Source organism: Lineus longissimus, chromosome 15, assembly GCF_910592395.1.
Source record: "Lineus longissimus chromosome 15, tnLinLong1.2, whole genome shotgun sequence".
NCBI classification, from domain to species: Eukaryota; Metazoa; Nemertea; class Pilidiophora; order Heteronemertea; family Lineidae; genus Lineus; species Lineus longissimus.
Genome location: NC_088322.1, coordinates 14,252,304 through 14,276,866, shown reverse-complemented (window position 1 = coordinate 14,276,866; position 24,563 = coordinate 14,252,304). Strand labels below are relative to the sequence as shown.

General features: G+C 43.7%; 1 protein-coding gene across 3 annotated transcripts; it reads right to left on the bottom strand.

The window, feature by feature from the left end:
- Positions 1-265: 265 nt before the first annotated feature.
- On the bottom strand, positions 266-24,363 carry LOC135499581 (serine-protein kinase ATM-like). 3 transcript variants are annotated; one of them, XM_064790439.1, is made up of 51 exons: positions 24,326-24,363; positions 23,628-23,737; positions 22,998-23,084; positions 22,573-22,683; positions 22,306-22,450; positions 21,823-22,150; positions 21,432-21,585; positions 20,835-21,016; positions 20,279-20,476; positions 19,994-20,101; positions 19,491-19,622; positions 18,773-19,361; positions 18,289-18,414; positions 17,640-17,843; positions 17,171-17,321; positions 16,773-16,978; positions 16,546-16,637; positions 16,155-16,301; positions 15,883-15,958; positions 15,303-15,436; positions 15,027-15,135; positions 14,567-14,737; positions 14,161-14,321; positions 13,679-13,839; positions 13,356-13,545; positions 12,533-12,965; positions 12,297-12,374; positions 12,041-12,196; positions 11,493-11,625; positions 11,032-11,296; positions 10,756-10,900; positions 10,343-10,525; positions 9,944-10,112; positions 9,490-9,727; positions 8,833-9,033; positions 8,537-8,639; positions 7,898-8,262; positions 7,473-7,683; positions 6,836-7,102; positions 6,460-6,644; positions 6,009-6,222; positions 5,568-5,672; positions 5,109-5,264; positions 4,681-4,902; positions 4,082-4,339; positions 3,684-3,830; positions 3,151-3,316; positions 2,886-2,972; positions 2,459-2,573; positions 2,119-2,330; positions 266-1,023 (listed from the first exon to the last, which is right to left on the bottom strand). In XM_064790439.1, the coding sequence occupies exons 3-51, from the start codon at positions 23,067-23,069 to the stop codon at positions 842-844; spliced, it is 8,943 nt and encodes a 2,980-aa protein (XP_064646509.1). In that variant the 5' UTR covers positions 23,070-23,084; positions 23,628-23,737; positions 24,326-24,363; the 3' UTR covers positions 266-841. The 3 variants fall into 3 exon arrangements, with proteins under 3 accessions (XP_064646509.1, XP_064646511.1, XP_064646510.1); XM_064790441.1 differs by having other exon boundaries at positions 9,490-9,721; XM_064790440.1 differs by having other exon boundaries at positions 22,998-23,081.
- Between the last annotated feature and the right edge of the window lie 200 nt (positions 24,364-24,563).

The window sequence follows — 24,563 nt, the reverse complement described above, 5'->3', positions numbered from 1 at the left end:
TTCTCAATCATAGTTGAACAGTGCAATGTTCATGCACAATTTTTTCTCAAATTTGGCCACCCATGAAAGGCATCATCTGTAAAATTATTCGAACACCTACTGCGCTGTCCAGGGGGCATCTCAAAGTACTTTTATGTAAAATCACGCCGTCAGGATAATGGTGCATCAGAGACGAGATGAGAAATGGAACAAAAAAGCCAGGAAAATCTGTACGAATATTTATTATTTCATTACACAGAAAAAAGACATTTAATAAAGGCAGAAACTTAACAAAGTGTATACCATTCAATGGCCCCTTTAAATGTTTTCATTAAAGTTTGTTCAGGGACCCTGTACTGGGATCGAAATGCAAAACTGGAATTGTCCAGTACGCACCACAAAAACTACAAGTAAGAATCATTCTATGACTAAATTCAAATGCAATCAAAAGGCACTGATTTAAACAGAAATCTGATGTCACCCTAGGGTAAGATTTGGGGGAGACAATTGAAATTCATCAATTAGAGGGCGAAATACGAATTCTATTATTACTGCATGCATGAAATGTAAAATATTGAGGAGCAAACAATGACATTACATACAATATATAACAAATGTATTGAACACATAGACTATGCACCAGCTACCATGTTTTAGGTTTTTGTCATTGAGAGATATGGTCAAGTCATCCAAAAAGTGGTCTCTCAGGTATACATGTACATTTTTACAAATGATGGAGCAAAACATTTACGAATGTCCTACGGTAGCATGTTCATCTGGCCTTTCACACATCAGATCCTATACACCACCCTCAGCAGTTTTAACAAAGATATAACGCAGAGAGATTGTGACTTTGTCTTGCCTACACAAATGGCTGCCAACCACAGTACAACCTGGACAAGTTGTGACTGTCGATAGCCTCTTGTACCAGCATGTTCACCTGACCCGTCACGCTACGCTGGATGCCATCCTCCAACCCCTGCAGTTTCTGACGGAGACGCAACAAGACACGTTCCGCAAGCTCATTCGTGTCACCACCAGCATCTGAAAGAAGAACATTTGATTTATATGTAACAACCAGGAAGTTTCTACAATAACTCGGGGTTGGCTGTGAATTTTTTCCTCCTAGCCACTTTTTAGCCAAGTGGCTGTCACTTTTAGTCATATTGAGTCAGCTCTAGCCATTGCCGATCGTTTGTCCATCTTGGGGCCGACCCAGCACAGTAACATGTGCGAGAATGGCAGCCCGCCAGTACTGAGACTAGCAAATCAACGAACGATTCGAGGAACCCGTGACCGGAGACTCCATGGCAACGAAGCGAGCGGGAAACTCGCCGATAATGTATGCGTAAGGCGACCAGCAGCGCCACCAAAATCACTAGCGGCAACGGGTAGAACTACAATGCAGACGATAGCAACCACGTGTGTTAGCGCGGCCGCCCGCAATACTGACTAACGATCGTTCCTTGGTGCATTTGGTGTGGAAGTGGATGTTTTTGATAGACTTTGATCAATTTTCGCACAACACTATTACTATTACTATAACTCTCTCGCCAAATCATGGCAATACAAATTGAATTCGCAAAATTTTGCCAGCGACCAGCAGCGCCACCAAAATCACTAGCGGCAACAGGTAGAACTACAATGCAGACGACAGCAACCACGTGTTATAGCACGGCCGCCCGCAAATATGATAAAGTTTGACTGACTAACGATCGTTCCTTGGTGCATTTAGTGTGGAAGTGGATCTTTTTTATAGACTTTGATCAATTTTCGCACAACACTATTACTCTCTCGCCAAATCATGGCAGTACAAATTGAATTCGCAAAATTTAGCCAGACATTGTTTTACATTCGCCACTCATGTGCAGCATTCGCAAGTGGTGAAAATGCGAACGGGCGCGCCACCCCTGAATAACCATACGATATCCAACAAACCTACATCTCCCAGGAGGTACTGGTCACAAAAAAAGTAACCAACGACATGGTTGTATGGTTGTAGCAACATTAACGTTTGCACCAGCTTCATGGATTTGACCTCTGCACCCTTAGTTGCTGTAAGTAAGCAAAGAGTTCAAATGCTGGCAGTAGTCGCAGCACCAACAAAGGGGCACTGGTCAAAATGTTGCTTCGACTTACTGTCATCTTTCTGATCGAGGTCTGGTATTTCGCATGTCGCGTTCCCATCCAATGAGACGCCGTGGTCTGTCATATCCTTTCGCTGTTGTAACTGGTATGCTTTCGTTGGTGACATGGTCCACTGGTAGAGGGGGTCGTACAATAACACTTGGAGGATGGTCAATAATGCCTCTTGGTTTTGCCGCATTACTTCCATGGTTTTTTCACAGCTCCTGCAGAAAAATATTGTCATGTTCATCCCAAGTTTGTTAACTCTTTCACACCAGGTCGGATTGCCCTTGGGCAGACCAAGTTACGCATCCTGTGGCCATGATAATGAGATCACACTTTTCCAACTCACCTTCTGAAAACACCCTCCACACCAGATACTCCCATTCCATCCACGATGTCCCTGGTCAGTCTGAATGGCACCGTCTCTGGCGTCGGTAGGACTTTTCCTTGTTCGAATGCAACGCCTACAATAGAAGTAGCATTGCAGTGTATTGAAGGAACAGATTGGAATACTCCTTGTACCTCGTACCTCTGGCAGGGCGCGGAAAATAACAATTTTAAATGAGAATCTTGAGTATTCCGTGAACCTCGTGCTTTTGACAGGGCAAAGAAAATAAGGATTTTAAGTGAGAACCTTGAAAAGCATGTGATAGACTCCCATCCTTAACCGAAGACGGAGTCCACTGGCTGATAATCCCTGGGAACAAGCGTAGGCTAACAAGAAAATGTACACAAAGAGACCCAAGAGAATGAGAGAGAACAAATGACCAACTCACCAAGATCGATGTGGATGAACTCTGCTGTGTTGCAGTCCATCAAGATGTTGTTGAGGTGGCGATCACCAAGACCAAGAATATAACCAACTGAAACAGAGATATGGCATTCAAAGTTCTTGAAGCCTTGTTCCAACAAGGACAGGTGCACAAGATTAAGACAGTTTAAGACAACAGATTTACCTATTTTCGGACTGATAATCAGACAAAGATAGCAACATCATAAGCATAATTTCTTTATATCTGTAGTCTACATATCCTTACTCACCAATAGAATTTGTGGCGACACTACGAGTATACGCCATGCGTTTCTCGTACCACTTGGCCGGTTGTGGGAATTGCTCCATGAAGAAATGTCTGAAGACCGGTGCAAAGTGTTTGCAGATGTTCAGATACACTGCCAATCGTTCTTGGTAGGTCAGGCCTGCAACTTCCTGAAAGTCAGTTAAATACCCAAAAGTTAGTTGAAGAATAACTCCCCTAGTGGTTGTTCGGTTGATCCTACATTCCTAAAAATGTCTTCCTATTTCTCGAGATCATCATCATTTGACAGAACCATCTACCACTTTTATCTGCATTCAATAACACAGTTACTCCTTGGAGTTGTCAGCCAGCCATAACATAGACCCTATACTACTTCTTCAAAACCGAAGTTAACTTAAGAAGTTTTGATCAAAGCTATTTCACTCATATCAAGGAAAGCAATCTCTCTGAAGAGATGGATGTCAGTCCATCTGCATATAGGCTATCCAAAACGGGAAAACCTCGACACAATACAGTCAACCAACAAACTCAACCTACCCTCATATTGTTCCTGCACTCTACAGGGTTCCAATCCCTCGGGCGATACCTTTCATGGGCCCCTGATGATCCGATCAGGATGTCCGCAAGGGGGCGAGTGTTCTCGCACCACTCCAATACACCGCTGCGTTGAGACAAAGGTACAACCTGCAAACAGATTTAGTGTTGAGACAAAAGAACGACTTGCATACCTCCAAAGTCTTCGTTTAGGAGTCTCTTTAAGGCATCAAACCCCTGGTAAAAAAAGCCAATTGGGGCACTTGGGTTGTGTCATTTGCTACGTTTAAAAAGATAATTTTGAATAAAAACTTGAAGAAATACTGTTCGAACAGTTACTACAAACAACTTTTCTTCAAAGATGTCGTCTGCTTTAGTATGGGTTGAACATGTTTACAAACCTTGTATCGTCTGATCGCCAAATTCCTTCTCTTTGCCTCTGGGTCGCGCTGCAACAACGTGTTGACCATTTCGAACACCTGCTGCATTACCGCATCCTGACGAAGATCGTCCTTGCCCTTTACGAGCTGTCGTCTCGTTACCCCATCTGATGCAAGGCTTGTGACCAATTTTGGAACGTTTATGCCACCAACCAGGCCAAAGGTCGGCTGGAATCCTACCAGAGATGTGATGTGGTCGTAGTGGCAGGTGGGGTCAACCTGAAACAAATCAGAGTTTCTTCCAAATTTTCTCCTTCTTTGCGTTTTCGACGGTTATACCAAAGACACACTTTTAAAGGACTGCCACTGACGACATGCTTTCACCCTAGGTTGTAATATATATCACTGCAGTTTCTAGCATAGGCTCAACTTTAGCCCAACAAGGAAGCTCGTCTGACCAGTAGGTTTAACCTACTGTACCTCACAAGACTTACCTCACAAGACTTTGAGGCTAGTCTGACCAGTAGGTTTAACCTACTGTACCTCACAAGACTTACCTCACAAGACTTTGAGGCTAGTCTGACCAGTAGGTTTAACCTACTGTACCTCACAAGACTTACCGGTGTATCCATTGTAGGCACAGCCACCAAAGCCAAGTTCTTCAGCTGCGAAATCTTCAGCTTACTCGGAATCTTAACAGCTTTCTGACCTTTGAAACTTGTTGCATCAACGTTAGCAAGTTGTATGTACGCCACGCAAACCCTCTCGACTGCCTGCAGGATGTCGGCTCGTTGTGACTGCTGGAGACGTTGCACGACATCTTTGGCGGCAAGCACCCTTTCCTTTCAATAAAAAAGCGGAGTCCTTCATCTGTATCGAGTTCAGGCAAGGGGTTTGAGTAAATCGTTCAGAGATGGATCACCTCCATCATGTCTAAACCCACAAATTAGTTTTCAGGAGTCGGAATCACTGGGCCATTAATGGTATAAACTCAAGCAAAAGTGGTATGTGTTGTCCCTTCAGGGCAAAGGTTAAACAAGACACTTACTTGTTCCAGTGCTTTTGCAGTGCTATTCGATCGACTGAGTTGACGCTTTGTCACCTTGCCGACGTTCAAAAACTCCTCATCCTTGTCAGCATGGTAGAGAGCCAGGATGATGTAAAAACAGTGATAGGGGTGAGACACGGACGTCTTGTAGATCAGCTGTGAAGATAACATGTCAACATCATCTTTCAGGACCTTAATAGTTTTAGTGAAATCTAGCAGCACACGTCTTTTAGTCATAAAGATCTTCAGTCTGAAATATTTTTACCAGCAAGAACCGAAAATCAACTCCCAGTAATACCTGTAGGTCCAGGCCTGATCAATGTTTTCTTTACAAATTTTCTCACCAGCGCTCACTAGATTGATCAGCTGCCACAAGAAGATTCCATACGAGGCCACCTCTGATTCTACAAGTGTTGTTGCAGGCCAGCCTTCCAACTAACAACACCGATGTGGCCTTACCTGTCCTAGTGTTTCTTGGAATAGATTATCCTCTTTCGACATCCTAGCAGCCAACTGGTACATCAGGGGGATGAATTTGTGAGACTTCAGCTTGCCTATGGCGTACTGCAAGTTAAACATATTGTGAGAGGAATCCATGTGTTTCCGTACTCAGTAAAGTCTTTTAATCTCCCCAGCCTGAGGACAAATTTTCCAGTATTTTTAATCAACGATCAATCTCTCAACATGAGGCACAGCTGTGCTAGTGTTTATCAGCAAGGAGTTGTTCCCAGGCATGCAAGCTGCATTGGGTACAAAAGAGTTGGCTCCCCTGGCATCGGGTGCTAGTCCATCATAAGACATTTACCCAAATATGAACCTGGATGAAGAGCTGCCATGAATGGTATTCAAAAACCCAACGTACATGGAAGGAAGCAAGGCAGGGTTAAGCTCAAGACATACCTTCATCAGCTGACAGACCGCTTCCTCATTCGGATTATCAAACCACAGTGAAATCAGACGCACAACGTGTAGATCATGTTCATCACTGTGACACAGACCACTGATGTAGTTCTCCACAGCTTTCCTCAGATAACACATCCTGTCACTCAACATTGAATTCCCTTCCTTTTCCTCAAGAATGTTTTGTTTGTTTAGGAAGCGCAGATACTTTTGACTGAAAAGAAAGGTTGAGACACGGTGAACACTGAAAACACTGAATCAACACTTTTAGTATTCAAACTCAGGACTGCTATCAAGTGTAGAAATTTCACCCAAATCAAGACCTATTGATTCATTGGACAGCTCTCAAAAAACACTTGGATGGTACCATTTTGTTACTGTTTGATTGAAAGTGGGGGATAGTATCTCTGAATTATGACCCCGGCAATTCAGCTGTTCTGAACTAACTTACTCTGATATTTCCAGACTTCCACTTGCACTTAACATCTCTGCCTTGTCTCGTGCCTTCGCCATTGCAGCCACCCGCGACTCGTAGATACCCGACTTCATATAGTTGACAATACTCTGATACTGGGTGTCTGCAAACTTTGCCAGGGCAATGTGGGCATCTCCATTGCCTTCTATTAGACCAACACTCTGAAAAAGACACTGACAGTATCATAACAGAATAGCCTCTGAAGCTCCTCAGTCAACTGCAGTAACTGCCAAACTGCCCATCTTCACAAAGGACACGTCCTTGTCAATTGGAGCAGTGAAAGCCCATAGCTTGGATTGTGAATGAAAACCTTTACCCCTACAGCGTACTATCCTCTTCACTTGAGTCGTACCTTCTGAAGATATTCCTCCATGATGACCTGTGGCGATGCCGAGTGAGTTTCAGCCAACCATTCGCCATAGAGGGACAGGCCATGTGCACACACATGCGCCTCAGTGTCCTCTAACTGTTTGAGAGTCTTGAGGCATTCATTCATCATGTACATGGCAGTATTGCTCTCTCCCTTGGACCAGAACAGCTTCGCTTCCTCTATCCTCATTGTCAGCATGGTCTGGGGTTGACTGGCCTGTTCTAGTTTGTGGATGGCATTGACGGCAACCTAGAGGAAGATGAGCATGTTGATCACATACCTTTGAGAAAGATATATCTGTAAGAACAGGCAAAGAGTAATATCTTCATCAGTGTTGGCACTTGTTCTTTGGAGTGTCAGGTATGGTGAGGATGGAGGGTCACTGACCAAGTGACTTGGTCTTTGGCCAGGAAAGAGGAGTCTACCCCAAGCAAGATGTGCTCATTACTTGAATGACTTTCCTGTCTAAACACAGCCACCAGGTACTAGGAATCTTGTTTTCACATCTCATTGCAGCACAAGGCAGTAAAGTGACTTGCACAAGATCACAAGGGAGTATTCATATTCATGTCAGGTATCAGACTGCGGATGATGGAGCAAGTTTGAAGTTTCCTTTCACCTGGTACTGCCCAGCAGTCCGAGCCTGCCTCACAAGGAGTTCTGTCTGTCGTTGTAGACCTTCCAGTATCTCGGGATCAACCTTCACATCAAGCAGAAGGTTCAGCAGACGCGTCCGAGTCTGCAGAACAGGTTCTGTAAAAATGAACTGGTTTTCGAAAGGAGCCATATAACTTGTCCACTTTTTCAGACAATCAGATGTTTTTCCATCTCTGTAATGAAGAGAGAGGGACATGACTGTTCTGACTGCAAGGGAAAGAAATCCGGAGAGTAGAAGTACGCACAGTTCTTTAGGGGAAGAATCCCCATCATATAAGAGAATTAGGTTGGGGAGCCATGTCAAGAGCTGGGCTACAGATTTGAGGGAAGAGTGTCAGTGATATTTCACACCACTTTCAATTCACTGAATGCAGAAAAGAGTCTTACCTGAAGAATAAATGTCCAACATCCTCCACCTGATTGATGGCATGTAGTTTACACAGGACTTGATAGAGACCCGTCACGCTCTCCACAGTAAATGTTTCCCCGATAAACGCACTTCTGGCCGTGTCTACTGTCTTGAAAAACGCACACTCATCCTTCTTATTTACACACAGACAACTCCAGTAGATCGCCTGGCTGAAACTCAGACCTTGAGTGAGCCTCGTTGGCACGTCCAAGTCCCACTTTCCACATCGTAGGGCAGCTTCATATTGAAACTGGTCGAATTCCTTAGAGCCTGTCAAGCCCTGGCCTTCCAGCCCCTTGAGGTACATGTCCAGGACGTGACTGCTACCAAAGTTCTTCAAAGACTGAAAAATAACAAAAGCGGTGACACAATCACAAAATATTTCGTCTCACGGCTATGAGCTCCAGCAATGATTCAAGAACGAAAACATCATCTGCATAACAAGTCCTTTTGGAGAAGAACAAATCTAGCCACAGGAAGCCATGACTGTATGAAAGAAAATGATAGATCCAATAAGACAGCCGAGTTTATCACCAAAGGCAACTACCTGGTGAATGCAATGAGAAAGACTGAGAAACCTATGAACCCAACCTAAGTGCATCTACCATCGTACTCACATTGAGTAGGCCTAGTTGTGTTGTCATCCTTGGTATGTCCATGTCAAGGTCGTAAGAACATAACGCTTTATCCCACTGGTTCTCATGCTCATACATCTTTGTCCTGAAAAAATGCAAAAAGTTAATGCATTATCACTCGACTATAGTTTGGTTCAAGATGTTCAGGAATGTTTCAGATTGCTCTCACATTCACAATAGTCATCAGACTTGCCTCAAATTGATCTTTACATCATATCCCAGCAAATAATCCATTCAAACGTTGATTCTGACCACAATCGCATCCTAAGTAATCTTACCTTGAAAGTGAATCACCGAGACAACTGATGCCACAGCCATAGACTCCATCAGGGTCACCAATGGCCCTGTAAGCCTCGAGCAACTGGCCCTGCACATTACACCTCTTTTCTTCAGGGAGTGAGCTCAGTTGGGAACTCTCTGAAGACTGACTTGAGTAAGATTTAGAGGAGGAGGATCCAGATTCTCTGACTTGTTTGTCTCTGAAAGAGTAGAAATATCACATTATTACCGTTGTGTACATGAGCTGGTAATTAAGGGAAGTCACCCATTCCATAAAGACAATAAAATTACATGTCAACAAGGAGAAAAGACATCTTGTACGTTTTTTTTAGATTAGGCTTTGCCTGAAAACCAACACAATTAGCCCGGCAGGAGGACCCAGTCGACGCTTTGGACAAACAGAGGTGACTGACCAGGGGTGACTGACCAGGGGTGACTGACCAGGGGTGACTGACCAGGGGTGACTGACCAGGGGTGACTGACCAGGGGTGACTGACCAGGGGTGACTGACCAGGGGTGATGATATTTATATCATACTTGGACAAAACCCCTCAAACGACACCAGAGTTGGACCCATAACTGACATCACTGGAGGCAGTAGTCAAGAGCGACTCATAGCAAAAAGAAAGAAATACGTCTGAACTTGTCCTGCTTACCTAATTTGACTGCACCAAATCTCGGTGTACATCAAGGCAGTGAAATGCTTGCCACAAGACTGGGCTGCCTTCGCTATGATTAGGTAGTCGACGTCCAACCAGAAGTTGTTCTCCCAAACAGTCCTTTCTCGCCTCCCATGCTGCGGGCGAGGCTGTTGTCTCAGATACTGAACCAAGTTGAGGAGGCATTTGACAGCTTGCTGGTTTTGACATATGGTTGCGTCGTCAATCTCTAAAACTAAGGGTAAATAAAATGGTAAGCAGTGGCAAACAACTTTTGAATTCCACACAACTTTGTGGTCAACTTATACAAGAGTTAAGCACAGCTAGGACTTTGAAAAGAGTTCAGTTGATGATATTCATTGCTTTCCAAACAAGTATCTCCAATCCTGGACAAAATGAAAAAGCTAAGAACAAGACTTGCAAAAATACAAATCATTCTGTCAACACCTACCTTTGCCAAGAGCTGGTGTTGTGACCCGAGTGGACTCCTGTTCCACCAGGCCACATTGCCGGATAAAGAAAGCACACACCTGTTGTGACAGGATGTCATGGAGTGCATCTACGTCTTGTAGGAGCATGGAATGCACCAAGTAGGGCAAAATCTCGACACAGAATGGAGCCTGGAAGTATATGCAGACAGAGACAATGAATAAACGTACCAACCTGTTGTGGAAGGATCTCACAGCAGAGATTGTTTACACTCTGCAGTAGTATGCAGTGTGAAAAGCGGGGTAGGATTCCAACACAAAATGGTGTCTGGATATAGACAGAGGTTGATAAGTGGTCACTCAGGAAAATTCACTGGTACAAGACCATGCTAGACCATCTATAGGAATGTAGAATAACATACCTTAACCTTGCAAATTGGTTCCAATTGACTGAGTATGGGGTCTGTGATGACCCCAGATGACAGGATGGCACAGACCAGGTCACTGATCCATTTATCATGGTCATTGTGGTCAGGCAACCAGAGATTCACATCGTCAATGTCATCTATTCCTCGGATCATGGCACTGGACGTCTGGGACAGGAGCTGCAGAGGAAAAGTAAGATGTAAAGTCAGTGGGTCAGGCAATCACTCTTAGTTCCAGATTAGATGTTAAAAATGCACCAAATCTAGGCTGGGTTTTGGTGAACTTTTCTACTTAACAAGTCAACTGACTGAAAGTGAAGGAGCCCACACAAAGTACGAGACTTACTTGGTTTTGTTGTAAACGATCAAGCCACAACCTCCCAGAAAATGAACTGTGAAACAGCAAATACCTTTTTCTTTGTTGAACGGAATGGCTGGATATAAAATATGAATGGTCCCTCGACTTTCTTCTTGTATTCCTCAGCAAAGGACGCACCAGCCTCGGTGTTCAAGATTGCCTTCAACACATCACTGGCAGCTTGTACAATCTCCGTACTGAAAGACAAAATATTCTAATTGAAAATTGAGGTGAGGCTAGCAGCTTTCAACATTATCAATTGTTTCAACAAAAAATCACTTCCGGAATGAAAATTTAACATTTGGTGATTAAAGTTCATCCAACTCACCAACTCTCTGTAAGATACTTGTCCAGCTTATGCATAATATGACAGTTTCTCTCCATCTCTGGTTTTCCTTTGAACACTTCTAGAGCAGCAGCAAGCCCCGCATTCTGCACTGGCCTCAGTAGGGCGGTGACTCCTAGGTCGATGGGCCCAATCTCCCCCAGACACTTGGCTGCAGCTTGTTTGATGTCCGGGCTTGTGTGGGCAACTTGTACCATCTGAACCAATGTACAGATCAACTGGACTAGGACACTCGATTCATTCTTCCCTGAAATTTATGAACATTTCATTCATGAACCAAGCTGATGACTTTATGGAGTTGAACTACCGAAAGGCTAACCAACATTCAATTGGGCTGACAGCACTGGCACATATGAATTGCTTGGTAGTTACATAAGAGCTGTATCAGCTTATAACAAGAGCTAAGAATGGCTTTTTTCTGAAGGAATATCAAGTCGTCTTACCCCGGCATTCTACCTGTAATGCACCAAGTTCTCTCTTTCTCTTGGACAGCTGTTGATACAAGAAGTTCAAACCCTCGAGACGACAGTTGGCATCAGGCAGATGTTCTCCTGCATTCAAGAAATGCTTGATTTCCTGGGGAAAAGAGTAAAATTTAGGTTAGCCAAGTCATGCCTTCATCATCATGAACTATTTATAGTAGCTCAAAAGATGGCAGAAGGCATCCACGTGTCTGTGAAGCCAGCCCTGTCTTGTGTACCCCTGGTCGGGGTCTTGTTTGCTGCCATCCTTTCCAGGTAAAGAGTCTTTCTCCAGCAACAGCTTGTCTCTTCACATCAAACAAGTTGAGCCTCCCTCAGTGAACACCTCTGTTCAGAGGACTCCCTCTCTATGAGGAACAGTGATTGGGGTCCCAAATGTGTTCTTCCTACACAATTTGACCTCTGTAATCAAGACACCTCCCCAATAAGAACAGCATTTGTCAGTTCAAATAAGGAGAGGTTCTACAGGTTCTGTGGTTAATAACAGATAACACATAAGATTGCTTTACCTGTTCCAAGGAGAATTTCTCTTTGGCATACTTGAGTCTCTCCTGTACTGATCTCACAAGGGTGAAGCCAGGCTCATTAGGGAATGGGTCCAGTAATGCAATAGATTGGGAAAGCTGGGCTGAATTCTCCAAGATCAGATTGATGATTTGGGTACACTGAAAGAAGTAACAGAATTGTTCAGAGAAAATAAGAGAATGTATTGCTTTACTTCAAAATAGAAGACTGTTGGAGGCCAATCAGGATTGCGACACCTACCATTTTGACGCGGGCTCCTCCACTTCTTATCCATGGAATGAGTGAACTTACAATCACTGGCAGAAAGCGCCCTAGCTCCTGAAAATATAGATCAATAAATTCATACAGCAAGATTGTGCACTCAGCTAGGTCGGACTTCAGAACACCGATTCCTTTTGGGATTCTAACAGATCATCCTAGAAAACATCATAAGTCTGGAGGCAATTTCAGTCAGATAACCGAACAAGACAACTCACCTCAGCGCAGCACTCGACCCCAACTCGACACATCAGAAACATCACATCACAAGACAGCGAAAATATCTCGCTCGCTACTGGTCCTAGCTCCATCCCGTCTTTGCCAAGATCCTGCTGCAGATGGACCAACGTATAGATGACGTCACGCAAAACGAACGCCCAATTCCCACCCAACTGGTCGTCAAATTCCTTCATGAGGAGCTCGACAAAAATCTGGTAGGCGACTAAGACACGTCTTCTGGCGTATTGCTGGTAGGCTTTGTTGAGGTGGATCCGTAGGGATAGTAGGGCTTTCTGGATGCCATCCCGTTGCACGGCTAAGAGGCTGACTAGCGACTTGGCAGAGCCAGCATAGCACTGGGTGAGATAGTTTAACGTGGTGAGAATGATTGCTTTGCTGAAGAAGGGTGGGTTCGGTTCTGGTTGAGTATTCCTGAAAAGATGAAAGAAGTGACTGAGTACCTCCAGAACAAAACAACTGCATATTCCATCAAAACCTTGATATGAGATTTGACCATGAGAAATATTTTGAGCAATGCATTGCATCAGCTTGGAGCCTGGTGGTAAGTGTTTGTTGCAATGTGATACATGTCCAGAGGAGTCCCAATGCATGAGCTTGAAGGGAAAGGATTTGGGTAGCACTGAGAACAAAATGGCAGTCTCCATCGCCGAGATTTGCAAACCAATCAACCAAATTTTCAAGAAAATTCACAGGGGATACGCTAGACAATCTATCTTGTAACGCTTGATGTTTTATTACCAGTTGTGCAACTTGCTCCAAAAACTTGCGACTCGAGGCCATATTCTAAAAGGGCGTTATTACCTGATGAAATCTGCGTCGCCTGCGCCATCATTACTGTCATGGGTCAGCATCAGGATGTCCACAACAATTTCATCGATGTAACCCTTCATGCAGTTCTCTATGGCCTTCTTGGAGACGAGACTCTCCAAGTTCTTGAAGCACTCTGATGCCAGCTTTGACTGGGCCTTGATTTCATCACTACATGGAAAGCCTAAAAAAGAACAAAATATCATTCTTTTCCCTTCCTTTACAGTCAAAAGCCTTTTCATGATTCGGTTTCATGTTTAGGAGGGGGAAAAAAGGAAATCCTCCAAAAATCAGAAATATCTCGTCCCTGTACTCACCTTTAGAAATAGCCAAGAGAGGCAGGATATGCACCATAACTTTAGGGAGACAGCTCACGACCAAGTCGGCTATTGACAGTTGCTGGCTTGTTGCAATGATTGTTATACCATCGTCGTCTTTCCTCATCAGGAGGAGAGGAACAAGAATTGACTGAAAAGTCCTGAAAAAAGAATATTGTAATTTGGTGTAAAAATGGAAGTTTCATCCTGTCGATCTTCAAATTCAATATTCTCCTTCTTCAGTGTTGGCTATTGTTACATACTGCTGCCTCTGGGCACCAATGGGCTACTGGCATAACTCCCCCCCCCCCCCCCCCCCCCGAGGCTACATCCCACTGGCTGTCACTGTGTCTACATGGTTTTGTCAAGCACTGTAAGCTAAACAACAAGTTCTAGCCAAACTTTGACGGTCATCCTGTGCTACAGTCACTCATCGGATATCAATTCAATCGTTAACTCTTGTAGCACCAAATCATTCTCACCTATAGAAAGTGGGCAGGTCCTTACAATCAGTGAGCTGGTAGGGAAAGTTGTCAATGGTGTATTTGATGTTTAACCACTGTCGGATCACGTACGAGAGATTAGCACCGGCCCAGAGGGACAAAGACGTGAAACCTAGATATTTGGATATCTGTAGAAGCACCTGGTGGAAGAAATGAATAAATAGTATGGAGGCAATGCTGTACAGAGGTTAATGGGACAGACAGAATGTAATCGAATCCTACCCAACCATGAATAACTAGAAATGCCAAAGTCGAGGGACACCTTTTTTCTGAAACTGGGTGAGTGGGACAATGTTCAAGCTTACAACACTTTATTTCTAGCCTTTTTGGTAAGAATTATGACAATATGTTTATACGGAATGAATTACTAAATAGTTAGACCCACCTTTTTTACAAGTTTGATGTTAATTCTGCTCTCCTTGACAAGGAGGCAGAAAGCCATGAAGACCTTCCTTTGGCAGACGATACTAGACTTAGCAACCGTTGCTAGGGTGTGCAGGAATGATGAAGTTCTGTTTACACTCTCATCCTGTTCCTCGTTGGGTGATAAGTGGCCCTGGAAATGGGAGATTCGGTTAATGCCTCGCCCTAACGAGTTGGATACCCAATTTGATTACTGTCGTAAGAAACTCAGTCCAGACACACTTGCTTGTGACCTGGGCTTGTCATGTTACCTATTGGTTCATTGTGCAAGACCTGATGGCAAAGGTGGAGCAAGGGAACTCATTAAAGAGAGAAACACAAGATGTCTGAGACAGACCTTTCAACCCTGGTAAAAGACAATGGGCCATTGCCCCTCATTGCCCTACAAATGCTCACAAGAGGAAACACAAGAAGAACTCTACCTCTACTGTGAGGATATCCTTCATCACACCATAGAGACTATCAAATGACTCCTCCTGCAGGGAGCGATTCAGTGGGACGATCTTATCTCCTTCGCTCTTCACGAACAAACTGAAAGTTGGAAACAATCACTGTCCAAAAAGAAGCTCAAGAGAGCCGAATTGCTTTTGACCTCAGGAATGTGACTGTATTAAGATATCTACATGGATGTCCTTCGAATACATCTGTAAAGCAACCTTGTGCTACATGTACATGCAAGGATGAGTATGATGCCTCACCTCTGAACAGCCTGTGTCGCCACCATCATCCTGACTGCAGTGTGTCTGTCCTTCAAACCCAACTGCAGGGCTTTAACAGCTGTAACATCTTCCCTATTGCTCTTGAACACAGCCCATTTCTGGTCCGGGTCCAGCTGAAGTAAAACTCACACATGAATTGTAGTTTGACAGACCTTTTAAACCTGATCTCATTATTGACCTAATCAGAATATGAACCATTCAGACTTGTAGAAGGGCCCGAGACAAACACTGGAGGAGTTAGTCACTTCCCTATAACATTTTTCTCTATCACAATGATTATCTTACTTTCCCCTACCCTAAAATTAGCTATCCATCTGACCAGGAGGTCCTGCTATAAAGTGGCGAGAATATACCTAGCTAATCAATTGTAAAAATTGTTGATATAATTTTTCTGGACCACTTGGCAAAGGGGACAAGAAAATACCAAAGAATAATCCTGACAGGGGTTTACTGGGAAGCTACTAGCCTATATGGACTACAGAGAAAGAAGCACCCAAGGTCTGATACAAATTTATACTAACCAGACCATGGAAGACTTGAAGTGAACCAATGTACTTACCCTAACCAGGGTGTGCAGGCACTTGTAAAGTTCCTTCCCAACTTTTACGCAATGGACATGATCCTTCTTAGATTTCCTGAAAAATTAAAGCTATATTAAAAACAAGAGCACCAATCGACCATGCAGATTACGGCACGCACCAAACTAACACGACCCACGGTGAATGAACTCAATGCCATGGCTTCCCAGCCACACATTTAGGCAGTCTGGGTTTGTCAAAATATTTCGATTTAAAACTCTCTATCTCAAACATTACCCTGAGACAAACTTACACAAATATGTTGAGCAAGTGCTTTGCCAATTCACAAGAATCGACAAGCTGGCTTCCATCAGCTACCAATAGAGGGAGTAGCTTGCCAAGTAGCTGCAGTGATGCGTACGTCATCTCTGTGTCCTTTTGATGGCTGGAGAACACACGTCTGCAAAGAAATGCGCAGAAAATTTCTTCAATTTGATTTTTCTGCCAATGGCAAAATAGAATGAGTCCGTAGGTCTCATTATTGGGTCTTTAGACAAAATGAATGTGAAATGCATCATATGACAAAACCGTCTACTGTCAAAGAATGATGCCCTCTTTACCACGAGTATTCCACTGGGAATCAAACTTGGCACCTGGGAAATGACAGGCAAGAAGCGCCACTTGAACCGGCCGAGATGTCTTACCTGAGTGCATCGATGAGAGTGTATAGGGTGTCATCCGATAAAGGCTTCTTTGTGCTTGAGTTCTCACATACCATTCTAATGTAATTCGTCATCTGCAAAACAAAAATACAGATTTGTTGTTGTTCCAGATCATCAAATTATTTAACACAGGCATCTTTATCAAATTTTCCAAGTCGGTAAGAACTAGGACAGCAGCCAGATGGCAGTTTGTTTTGGTATTTTCTTACCATTTGGAGATGAACGGCTTTTGTTGGCTGAAACTCTCCTTCACAAAACATATCCAGAAGTTTCTCCTGTACAGTTATGGGATCCAGCTGCACCAAACCTCTGTCCCAGTGAAGGAAACTCCAAGCTGCGAGCACCCGGACTGAGGCCACTTGAACCTTCTGGAGGTCCGTCAAAGCACTGGGTGAGAGGGCACTATGATTGGACACTGAAAAAGATGTTGACAGAATGTTAAAACTGCATTGTGCAGTGATTTCGTACACTGGTCTATTGGCTCAGGTTCAAGACTGGAATCTTTGTTGTCTATGATAGCCTCTCTCTATTTCTCAATTCCCGTTTCAAGTTTTTACAGAAACATGAAAAATGAATATATAAAGGCAAAGGGACCTAAGACACCTACCATCTGTTTTTGATTCTATAACCAGTTCGTCCTCTTCAAAGTCGTCCAGGATCATCGAGGGGTCATCGGTGGTCATCTCGAATATACATGTATCCTGGGTCTGGTTGTTCAACACGGTTGTGTTGAATGGGTCCGAGTCAACATTCGACCGCTGGAAATAAAGTGTGATTGATATATCGTCCACATTCTTCTGAGGCTTCAGCAGAAAGGTGCAAGAAGGACAAATTTCAGCATGCCCATTATGTATGGACCTATTCATTACCTTGTCAAGATCTGTTGGCAGCATTTGTTTCAAGCGCTGAATCATAAAAGATGATCAAACCTACTGACATGTTCGTTCATTTTAAAGCTCTTGATGAGCACTTTCTTTGTGATCGTGTCCGTTTTATCAAGATGAATTCAATTATCGAGCAAAACAGTGACATTTTCTCAGAATGTTCCTCCTCTTTCTGAATGATAACCTACATACCTTATCAGAAGTGGCGAGATTCAGTAGATGTTCCAGTAGCTTCCTAGGTGTGACTGACACGAGTTTCTCACAGAACAGCTCATACCAGCTCCCTGTCCTGGGCACAGAGAAAAACGCCTCCAACTGTTCCAAAATGGGGATTACTCCGTTGGTGTATTTGGACACTATCTGTGGGCAGGCCTCACTGACTTTTCCAAGACTGAACTGGAAGATAGATATGGAAAAGGTTAATGCATCATTCATACAGCACATCTTCACCAGCAACATTCTTTTTGTGATACTTTCACAATATTTTAGGTTGAACATTCGAATGAGACAATGGAAGATGCCACCTTATGAAATCAAATAATCCCAGCATGTCGATGACATGCTGGGATTAATAAGTAGCAACGATTGACAAATGGGCATGCACAGCAATCAAAACAAAACTCTGAGGATCAGGAGAGAACACTGTGGACAGCCCGGCTTATTGTTACACGAGATACAGAGGCCAGAGTCTGGTTTTGTAATACAGCCTACCGCAGAAAGAGAACACTGAGGACAGCCCGGCTTATAGTTACACGTGATACAGAGGCCAGAGTCTGGTTTAGTAATAAAGCCTACCGCAGAAAGAAGAAGTTCTATTAGGTTTACTTATAAAATCCTTTACCTTGAGCGCATCAAAGAGTCTTGAATGAGACAGTACCTCTCCGTCTAGGACACCGAGCGTTAGATACAGCTGGAGCAGACGACTAATGATGTCAGACATCATAATCAGCTCGTAAATTATCTTCACCTTAAAGAAACAGAAATCGCAATCTTTTTGAATCTTCCTCATCAGTGGAAGTATTTAGGCAGTGTGCATGTCCTTGCTGTTTGTCATGTACTTTCAGATTCAGCTTGTAAAGTAATCATGGAAAAAAATTGGCTAACCCCTGCAATGAACTAGGTCATCAAGGATTACCCTCGGATCTTGTGATGAATGAGCTGGTGCGTGACCAGGTTTGATATCAGTGGTGGAGATCTACAATGACAATCATTCGTACAAGTCTTCTAAAGTCGAGGAGAACATTGTCAAGAAATCTGAACACGTACGATTTACAATGGACGTCTGTTTCTTGAAGTATTTTTTAAAGTTTGATAGAGGTACGAACCTTGTTCCCCTCCATTTGAGCCAAGTATTTCACCTCAGTCACAATTGCCTCCTCAATTCTATTCTGTATCTCAAACAACACAGGAACTGGTGAGCTACGAACAGCAGACGTCACAACCTCCCTTTGCTTCTCTTCAACAACATCAAAAGAAATTTCTAGAAAACTCTTCCCGATTGTTTCGAATACTGAAGCAGATTCTTGAGTATCCATCGGGGTTGTAATATCACATGTATTGTCTTGGGTCATCAACCTCGACAGCACCACAGCAACTAAAGTTGTTTTTAAATCGTCCGGGAAAAACCTTGCGTTCACATTTTCATCTACGTTTTCTTTATTTGGGAATAACCAGTTGATGAGTTGACTGCGGAGCTGATGCGTCTCTCTGTGTGCAGGACCAAGAAGGACGGAGTTCGGTATGTCCGTATTTTGCATGATTGTTGCTAGGTAACGAAGAGATTCGTTTGATACAGCTGGTGAGGAGGCGGGAAATATTGACCACATTTCTTGACCTGTTGTGATGAGATTCAGCTGCACGAGGTGAGAGAGCAGACGGAAAGAACTTCCCTCAGCATGGTGAAGGCTCACAAGCCTGAAAATAAAATATAGTGTTGACACTCCTGATTGCTTTAGGATTTCAAGTTCTTGTCAAAATGGTGATACGTATGGTCAACCCTAAATTAGGTATGCACTTTTCTTTGAAGAAAGTGCCCATCCTCACCTCAATGTTGCATCTGCTATTTTCTTCCACAAGCAAAGCTGCGAGTGATCAAAGCCTTTTCCAGTGCCTACACCTTTCCATCTCATGGCCAGCGCTTCCAGACACTGCATGTACCACACCGTCACATCACCGCTGGAATAGAATTGAAGGACATTGAGAATCTGCCAAACATTTGTTCCATTACGTTTTAACACGAATAACAAATGAAGGTTCTGTACTGATGAAAAGTCATGCACCACTATCTCAGCGGATACCAGTCGCATTGGCCCATTGGTTGGAATGACTTCTCGCCACTGGCCCAAGCAATAAGGCCAAAATGGTCATGGGTCTGACTGGAAACTGCTGCAGCCCCAAGACGAACCAAACATTCACCACAGGCCACCATAATCAAGGTGGATGGCAAAGGCCTGGTGAAAAGCCTCGTACACAGCATGTATATATGATTCCCGCATCCCTTACTCTTCGGTTCTAATGGAAGTAAAATGGATCATGATGATATTTACCTTTTAGTTTTCATAAGGAGCTGATTAAACATCTCTAAGAACAGACTAACATCCTTGCTGGGCATGTCCGTTTGGTATTTCTTCAGCAAGGCATGCAGAACTTGAAGCCTGAAGAAACATTGAGACTCTGGTTCACGCCTCATAATCAAAGAGGTCTGGCAATCAAAGTAAAGTGCAAAATTTGTAGCAGGGATGGTAACGAACTAATGTCAGTGAGGTTCTGTCCAATATGCCTGAACTCCTATCAATATGAGAACGAAAGTTCGACCTACTCATTTTACCTACCATGGTTTTTGATCCACGTCGCTCAGCAGGTTGTCATGGAGACCCTGCCAACCTGACTCCAGCTTCCTCTTCTTGACATTATTTGCGTCGTCATCCGTCTGTGTCACATCACAAATGGCCCCGTCGTTACTGAAGATCTGATGGAATACCTCAGACGCCAGGTACACATAGTTGTCCTTGAGAAGGGCATCCTTTTGACTGAAAAAGAAAAAGAGCATAGCATTTTGGATAACATCACCACACACGGTGTTAACAGCTTTTTGACTTGCTCTTCTACCAGGAGGGAGAAGTCAACCACAGGTTGTAGACATGTTGGATTTGGTAGTTTGCGTGGCCCGAAATGGGGACCAGATATGGGAATCTTGGGTTTATACAATGAGGATGATGATGATGATGGAAAAAGGTGGCATTCAACTTGTCCGCGGGTCTAGTAGCAAAGCCACAGCATTCTGATATCAAGATGATGGTGATGATGCAAGTATGTGCTTTCAACTTGTCCATGGCTCTGGTAGCATGCCACCGAGTTCAGATCCCGAGTTTAGGGTTGGAAACTTACTGCATTGAGAATCTGGTTTTTCCACTCAATTGCTGAAGATAGGTTGATATGGCCCCATAAATGTTCTGAAGTTGGTGCCTCCAGACGTTCCAATCAAAGGCATAGGCACCCTCCTTACTTGTCCTCGCCCCACAAGGATGGTGGCCTGTCATCTGTAGACACCAAAACTGGACAATGCCATCCTACAGGAAATGAAATTGTGTAGAAGTATAACAACATTTTCCTTCTTTGTCAGCGTTTGTTTTTGTGAGCATTTGTTGCATGACACAATGATTAAGCACAAATTCAGGTCATTGGTTTGAGAATCCTTCCTCCGTCAGGGAGGACAAGGTGACCTGAGGTTGAGGTACTGACCTGCAGGAGGTAGTTTGCTTTCCCTGGTATAGTTACCTGGTACACGGAACCTTAGTTTTTCATCTCACCAAAAGGAGGTAGAAATTGGAAGTAGCTCACCAAAGTTTACAATGTCTGTGCCCGCTGACAAAGGAGTGGTTTGGTTTATGACTTCCCCACCTTAACCACTATACCCTTCCACCCTCGCTGACATCAGAGTCCGCAGAACAAATTGAGCTAAGCCAGTTCACTATCTGACTGTACCTTTTCAACATCAGACGGTCGATTATTCCACAGCCACAACAACTCCTGGTTGACCTCTTCACCAAGATGGCAGACCTGGGTGCGACTCTGGGTGGCTAACGTCTCGCAGAAGCAGTTAACAGCGACGAGCAGCTCACGGATGTTGTGCTCCACACTAAAACAAGATGAAAAGTGTATTAAGCGCCGTGGCAATGACCAATTTAAAATGCTGTAACACGTAATTCAAACTGCATGTGACAATAATCACTCATTCATGCGCCTCATTCCAGGTATCTGCGACAAGAATTGTCATTTTTAAATCCTCTGCTGCTGACCTATATTTGATCAGATGTCACATCCTACTTATCATTTCCTAACCCCTCCCCATCATCGAAGTACTCTCTACACTTACCGCATATTCTGAAATATTGTCAGGAAAACCTTGAACGGTTCATTGGTCAACAGGTCACTGTTGTTGCAGGCAATGCTAATGGACTGAAGCAGTACCTTGGTGATCATCGCATTGGTAATTGATGCAGGAGGGGCCTTGTGGAGGTAGATTAACATCTTTATCAGTTCTGTCCAATGGTGTGCTGATAGACCCATGGTATAATACTTAGATGAAAGGACATCCTTCTGTAGAATGCTGAGATAGCTTCCCCCAAGGCATTCACAGATGAACTGGTTGCCCAGTTCCTTCAAGATGTGACTGACAACAATATCCGCCCCAAGGCGTCGCCCTGAAAAGAAGACAGAGACATGAAATTCAATGTTTCTTGAGGGAAAATCTCACCACAGTTGTCCAAACCTGCACGTGGTCTGGTATCTCCTGTCACCCCTCAGGTTAGGGGGGGGGGGGTACAACAGTACGCATGGCCATGTTTGACAAACTTACTCCTGTTTCCCGTCTTTATGATCAATCGGAAGAAAGACAAGACTGACTGTTTCTTCTTCTCCTGGTTAGACTGAGCTGTGGAGGATGCTGGTGTCTTTGATTTCCTAAACGCCTCGGAGTCCAGTCTGATGATGCGGCCACAGTACTGGAAAGGAAAGGATATGGACTTTGAAAGCACTGCAGCCTTTAGTCTCTTGAGAGCAACCGTTCACACAAACCTTTGAAGTTACAACCCGCCTTAACCAACGAATATCAGAATAAACTTACCTTGAATACATTCGGCCATGTGATGTCTTTACTACCCTTGTCCGTGTTGGCATCCAAAGCATCCAGCAATGCAGGATTCTTGAAGTATTTCTGTATCTTCTCAACATATTTCTGCAACAAAAAGCATTTTATTGACCCATATTTCAAATTCTGTGTTTGAGAACATCCTCGGGTTTCTAAACCTTAAAAAAAGATCAGGCTAATCTGGAAAAAGGTACCATAGAAACACCTATAATTAGTGGCCTATCAGTGTTGTCAAGAGGAAATAAAGTACGTTTGTTGCCTTATGGTAATGCATCACCGACTGTGCAAAGGAGCAATTAGTGCTGTTATCAGTAGTTTTACTTTACAGTGTGATCCTTGATGCAAGGTTTCATTATCTTCTTTCACGGATGTGCACATGAGTCCAGCTGACGACAGCATACCTTCCTCTCTGTTATTTTCTCTGAAGAGGCTGCATCTCTACAACAGCTCCCAAAGTCAATCAGAATATCCATCTCATTGGCTCACTGCTGCAATGGAATTAAGGCGTGTCGCGGTGAGAAAGAAGAACCTAGTCTGCCATCCAATATACCCAACGATACTTTTGTTGTTATCACCTACAGATGGATGCACTTGATTGGGAACAACGTTTACGAAGACATCGCGTCACGTCACGTTACAGTAATGTAAAATGCATGGTAACGTGACAACGGCCAACACTACATTATGTAAACGTTGTTCCTAATCAAGTGCACGGATCTATAGTAGGCCTTTGTGACATCTGTAGCGACAAATGAGGAAGGACACTGCAGCCTGAGGAGAAAAACTGATTCTTGATGGTTTTGTCACTTCTCAGGGCTGCATTTTATCATATTTGATTGCGGTTGTCACGGTCAAAGATGAAACAAATGGGATTTTGATTTCTGGGAAATTCAAGAGAATGAAGTGTTACGGAATGCAAATCCGACTCAGCTCAGCTTGTACCAACTTAAAAACCTGACTCTGGCATCATTCTGTGGATAATCATGTTTACTTATGCTCTTGCAGGCTTCACAAATCTGCCAGAAACTTACACTAAGTACACCACCATCTTCATTTAGGACCATGAAAGCCAAGAATCGGGAACGCAATCAATTCCTTGGGTGATGATTGATATTCTACCTGGTGGGCTGGTCACTGTTCACTAAAAGATTGGATACAATAAGTCGTCACAATTCTGTTGTTGTCATACTCATTACTCATACGCAAGTTGAATTGCAGCGGACGTCGGGGTTTAACATAAGTTGTGTTGCGGTGCTACGGAATACGCTGCATGACACAAGGGCCTTAATTAACATCACAGTAGAAAAGAACCATATTGAATTTGGCTAAATCAAATCACGACACAGGGCTGGGCGAGGCCTCCGAGTCTGCATGAATCTAATGATGGGGGGGGGGGGGGGGGGAGAGGGGTTGATACAGCAGTGGCTGACAGCGGACATTTGTCTAGACTGTTGCTTGGCGCTGCTACAGCTAAAAGTGCTGTGATACAGCCTAGAAGCAGTGTCATCACTGTCCAAAAATAGATCTGTTTACAAACAAATGGCACTGATAAGTGGGCCTACGTCAACGGGTCATTGTCGGACGTCAGTTCGCCAAGAAAACCAAAGGAATTGAAGGATTCATTGAACTCATCAACACATAGGCCCCCTAATTAGTTTTCAGTGAAGTTCAACTGTATTCTTAGATAAATCACTTTGGTGTGTAGAGAGTAAGATTACTGTTAACTCACGTTAAAGTTTGAGTTCGGGGACGTAGAGTTGTCAGTTGGTTTAGGGGCGCTATGACTTAGCTTATAGCGAGCAATTAGTACACTAAGATTTCAGTGATGGATAGTTGCAAGTATTTAGCGTTTTAGAGTCATATTTCGTGTTATAATAGGCCTAACCACAGGCCCTTGAGTACATGTATTTATAATAGGGGTAGAAGGCGCCTGTGGCCTAACTACGTTGTAAACATAATGCTCAAAA

Excerpts from the sequence above, each read along its gene's own strand:
- LOC135499581 (XM_064790439.1), bottom strand. The coding sequence starts at position 23,069 with ATGGATATTCTGATTGACTTTGGGAGCTGTTGTAGAGATGCAGCCTCT. Across the intron at positions 11,297-11,492 it reads ATTACAGGTAGAATGCCGGG|GGAAGAATGAATCGAGTGTC; the intron begins GTAAGACGACTT and ends CATAAATTTCAG. Across the intron at positions 8,640-8,832 it reads CTCGGTGATTCACTTTCAAG|GACAAAGATGTATGAGCATG; the intron begins GTAAGATTACTT and ends GCATTTTTTCAG.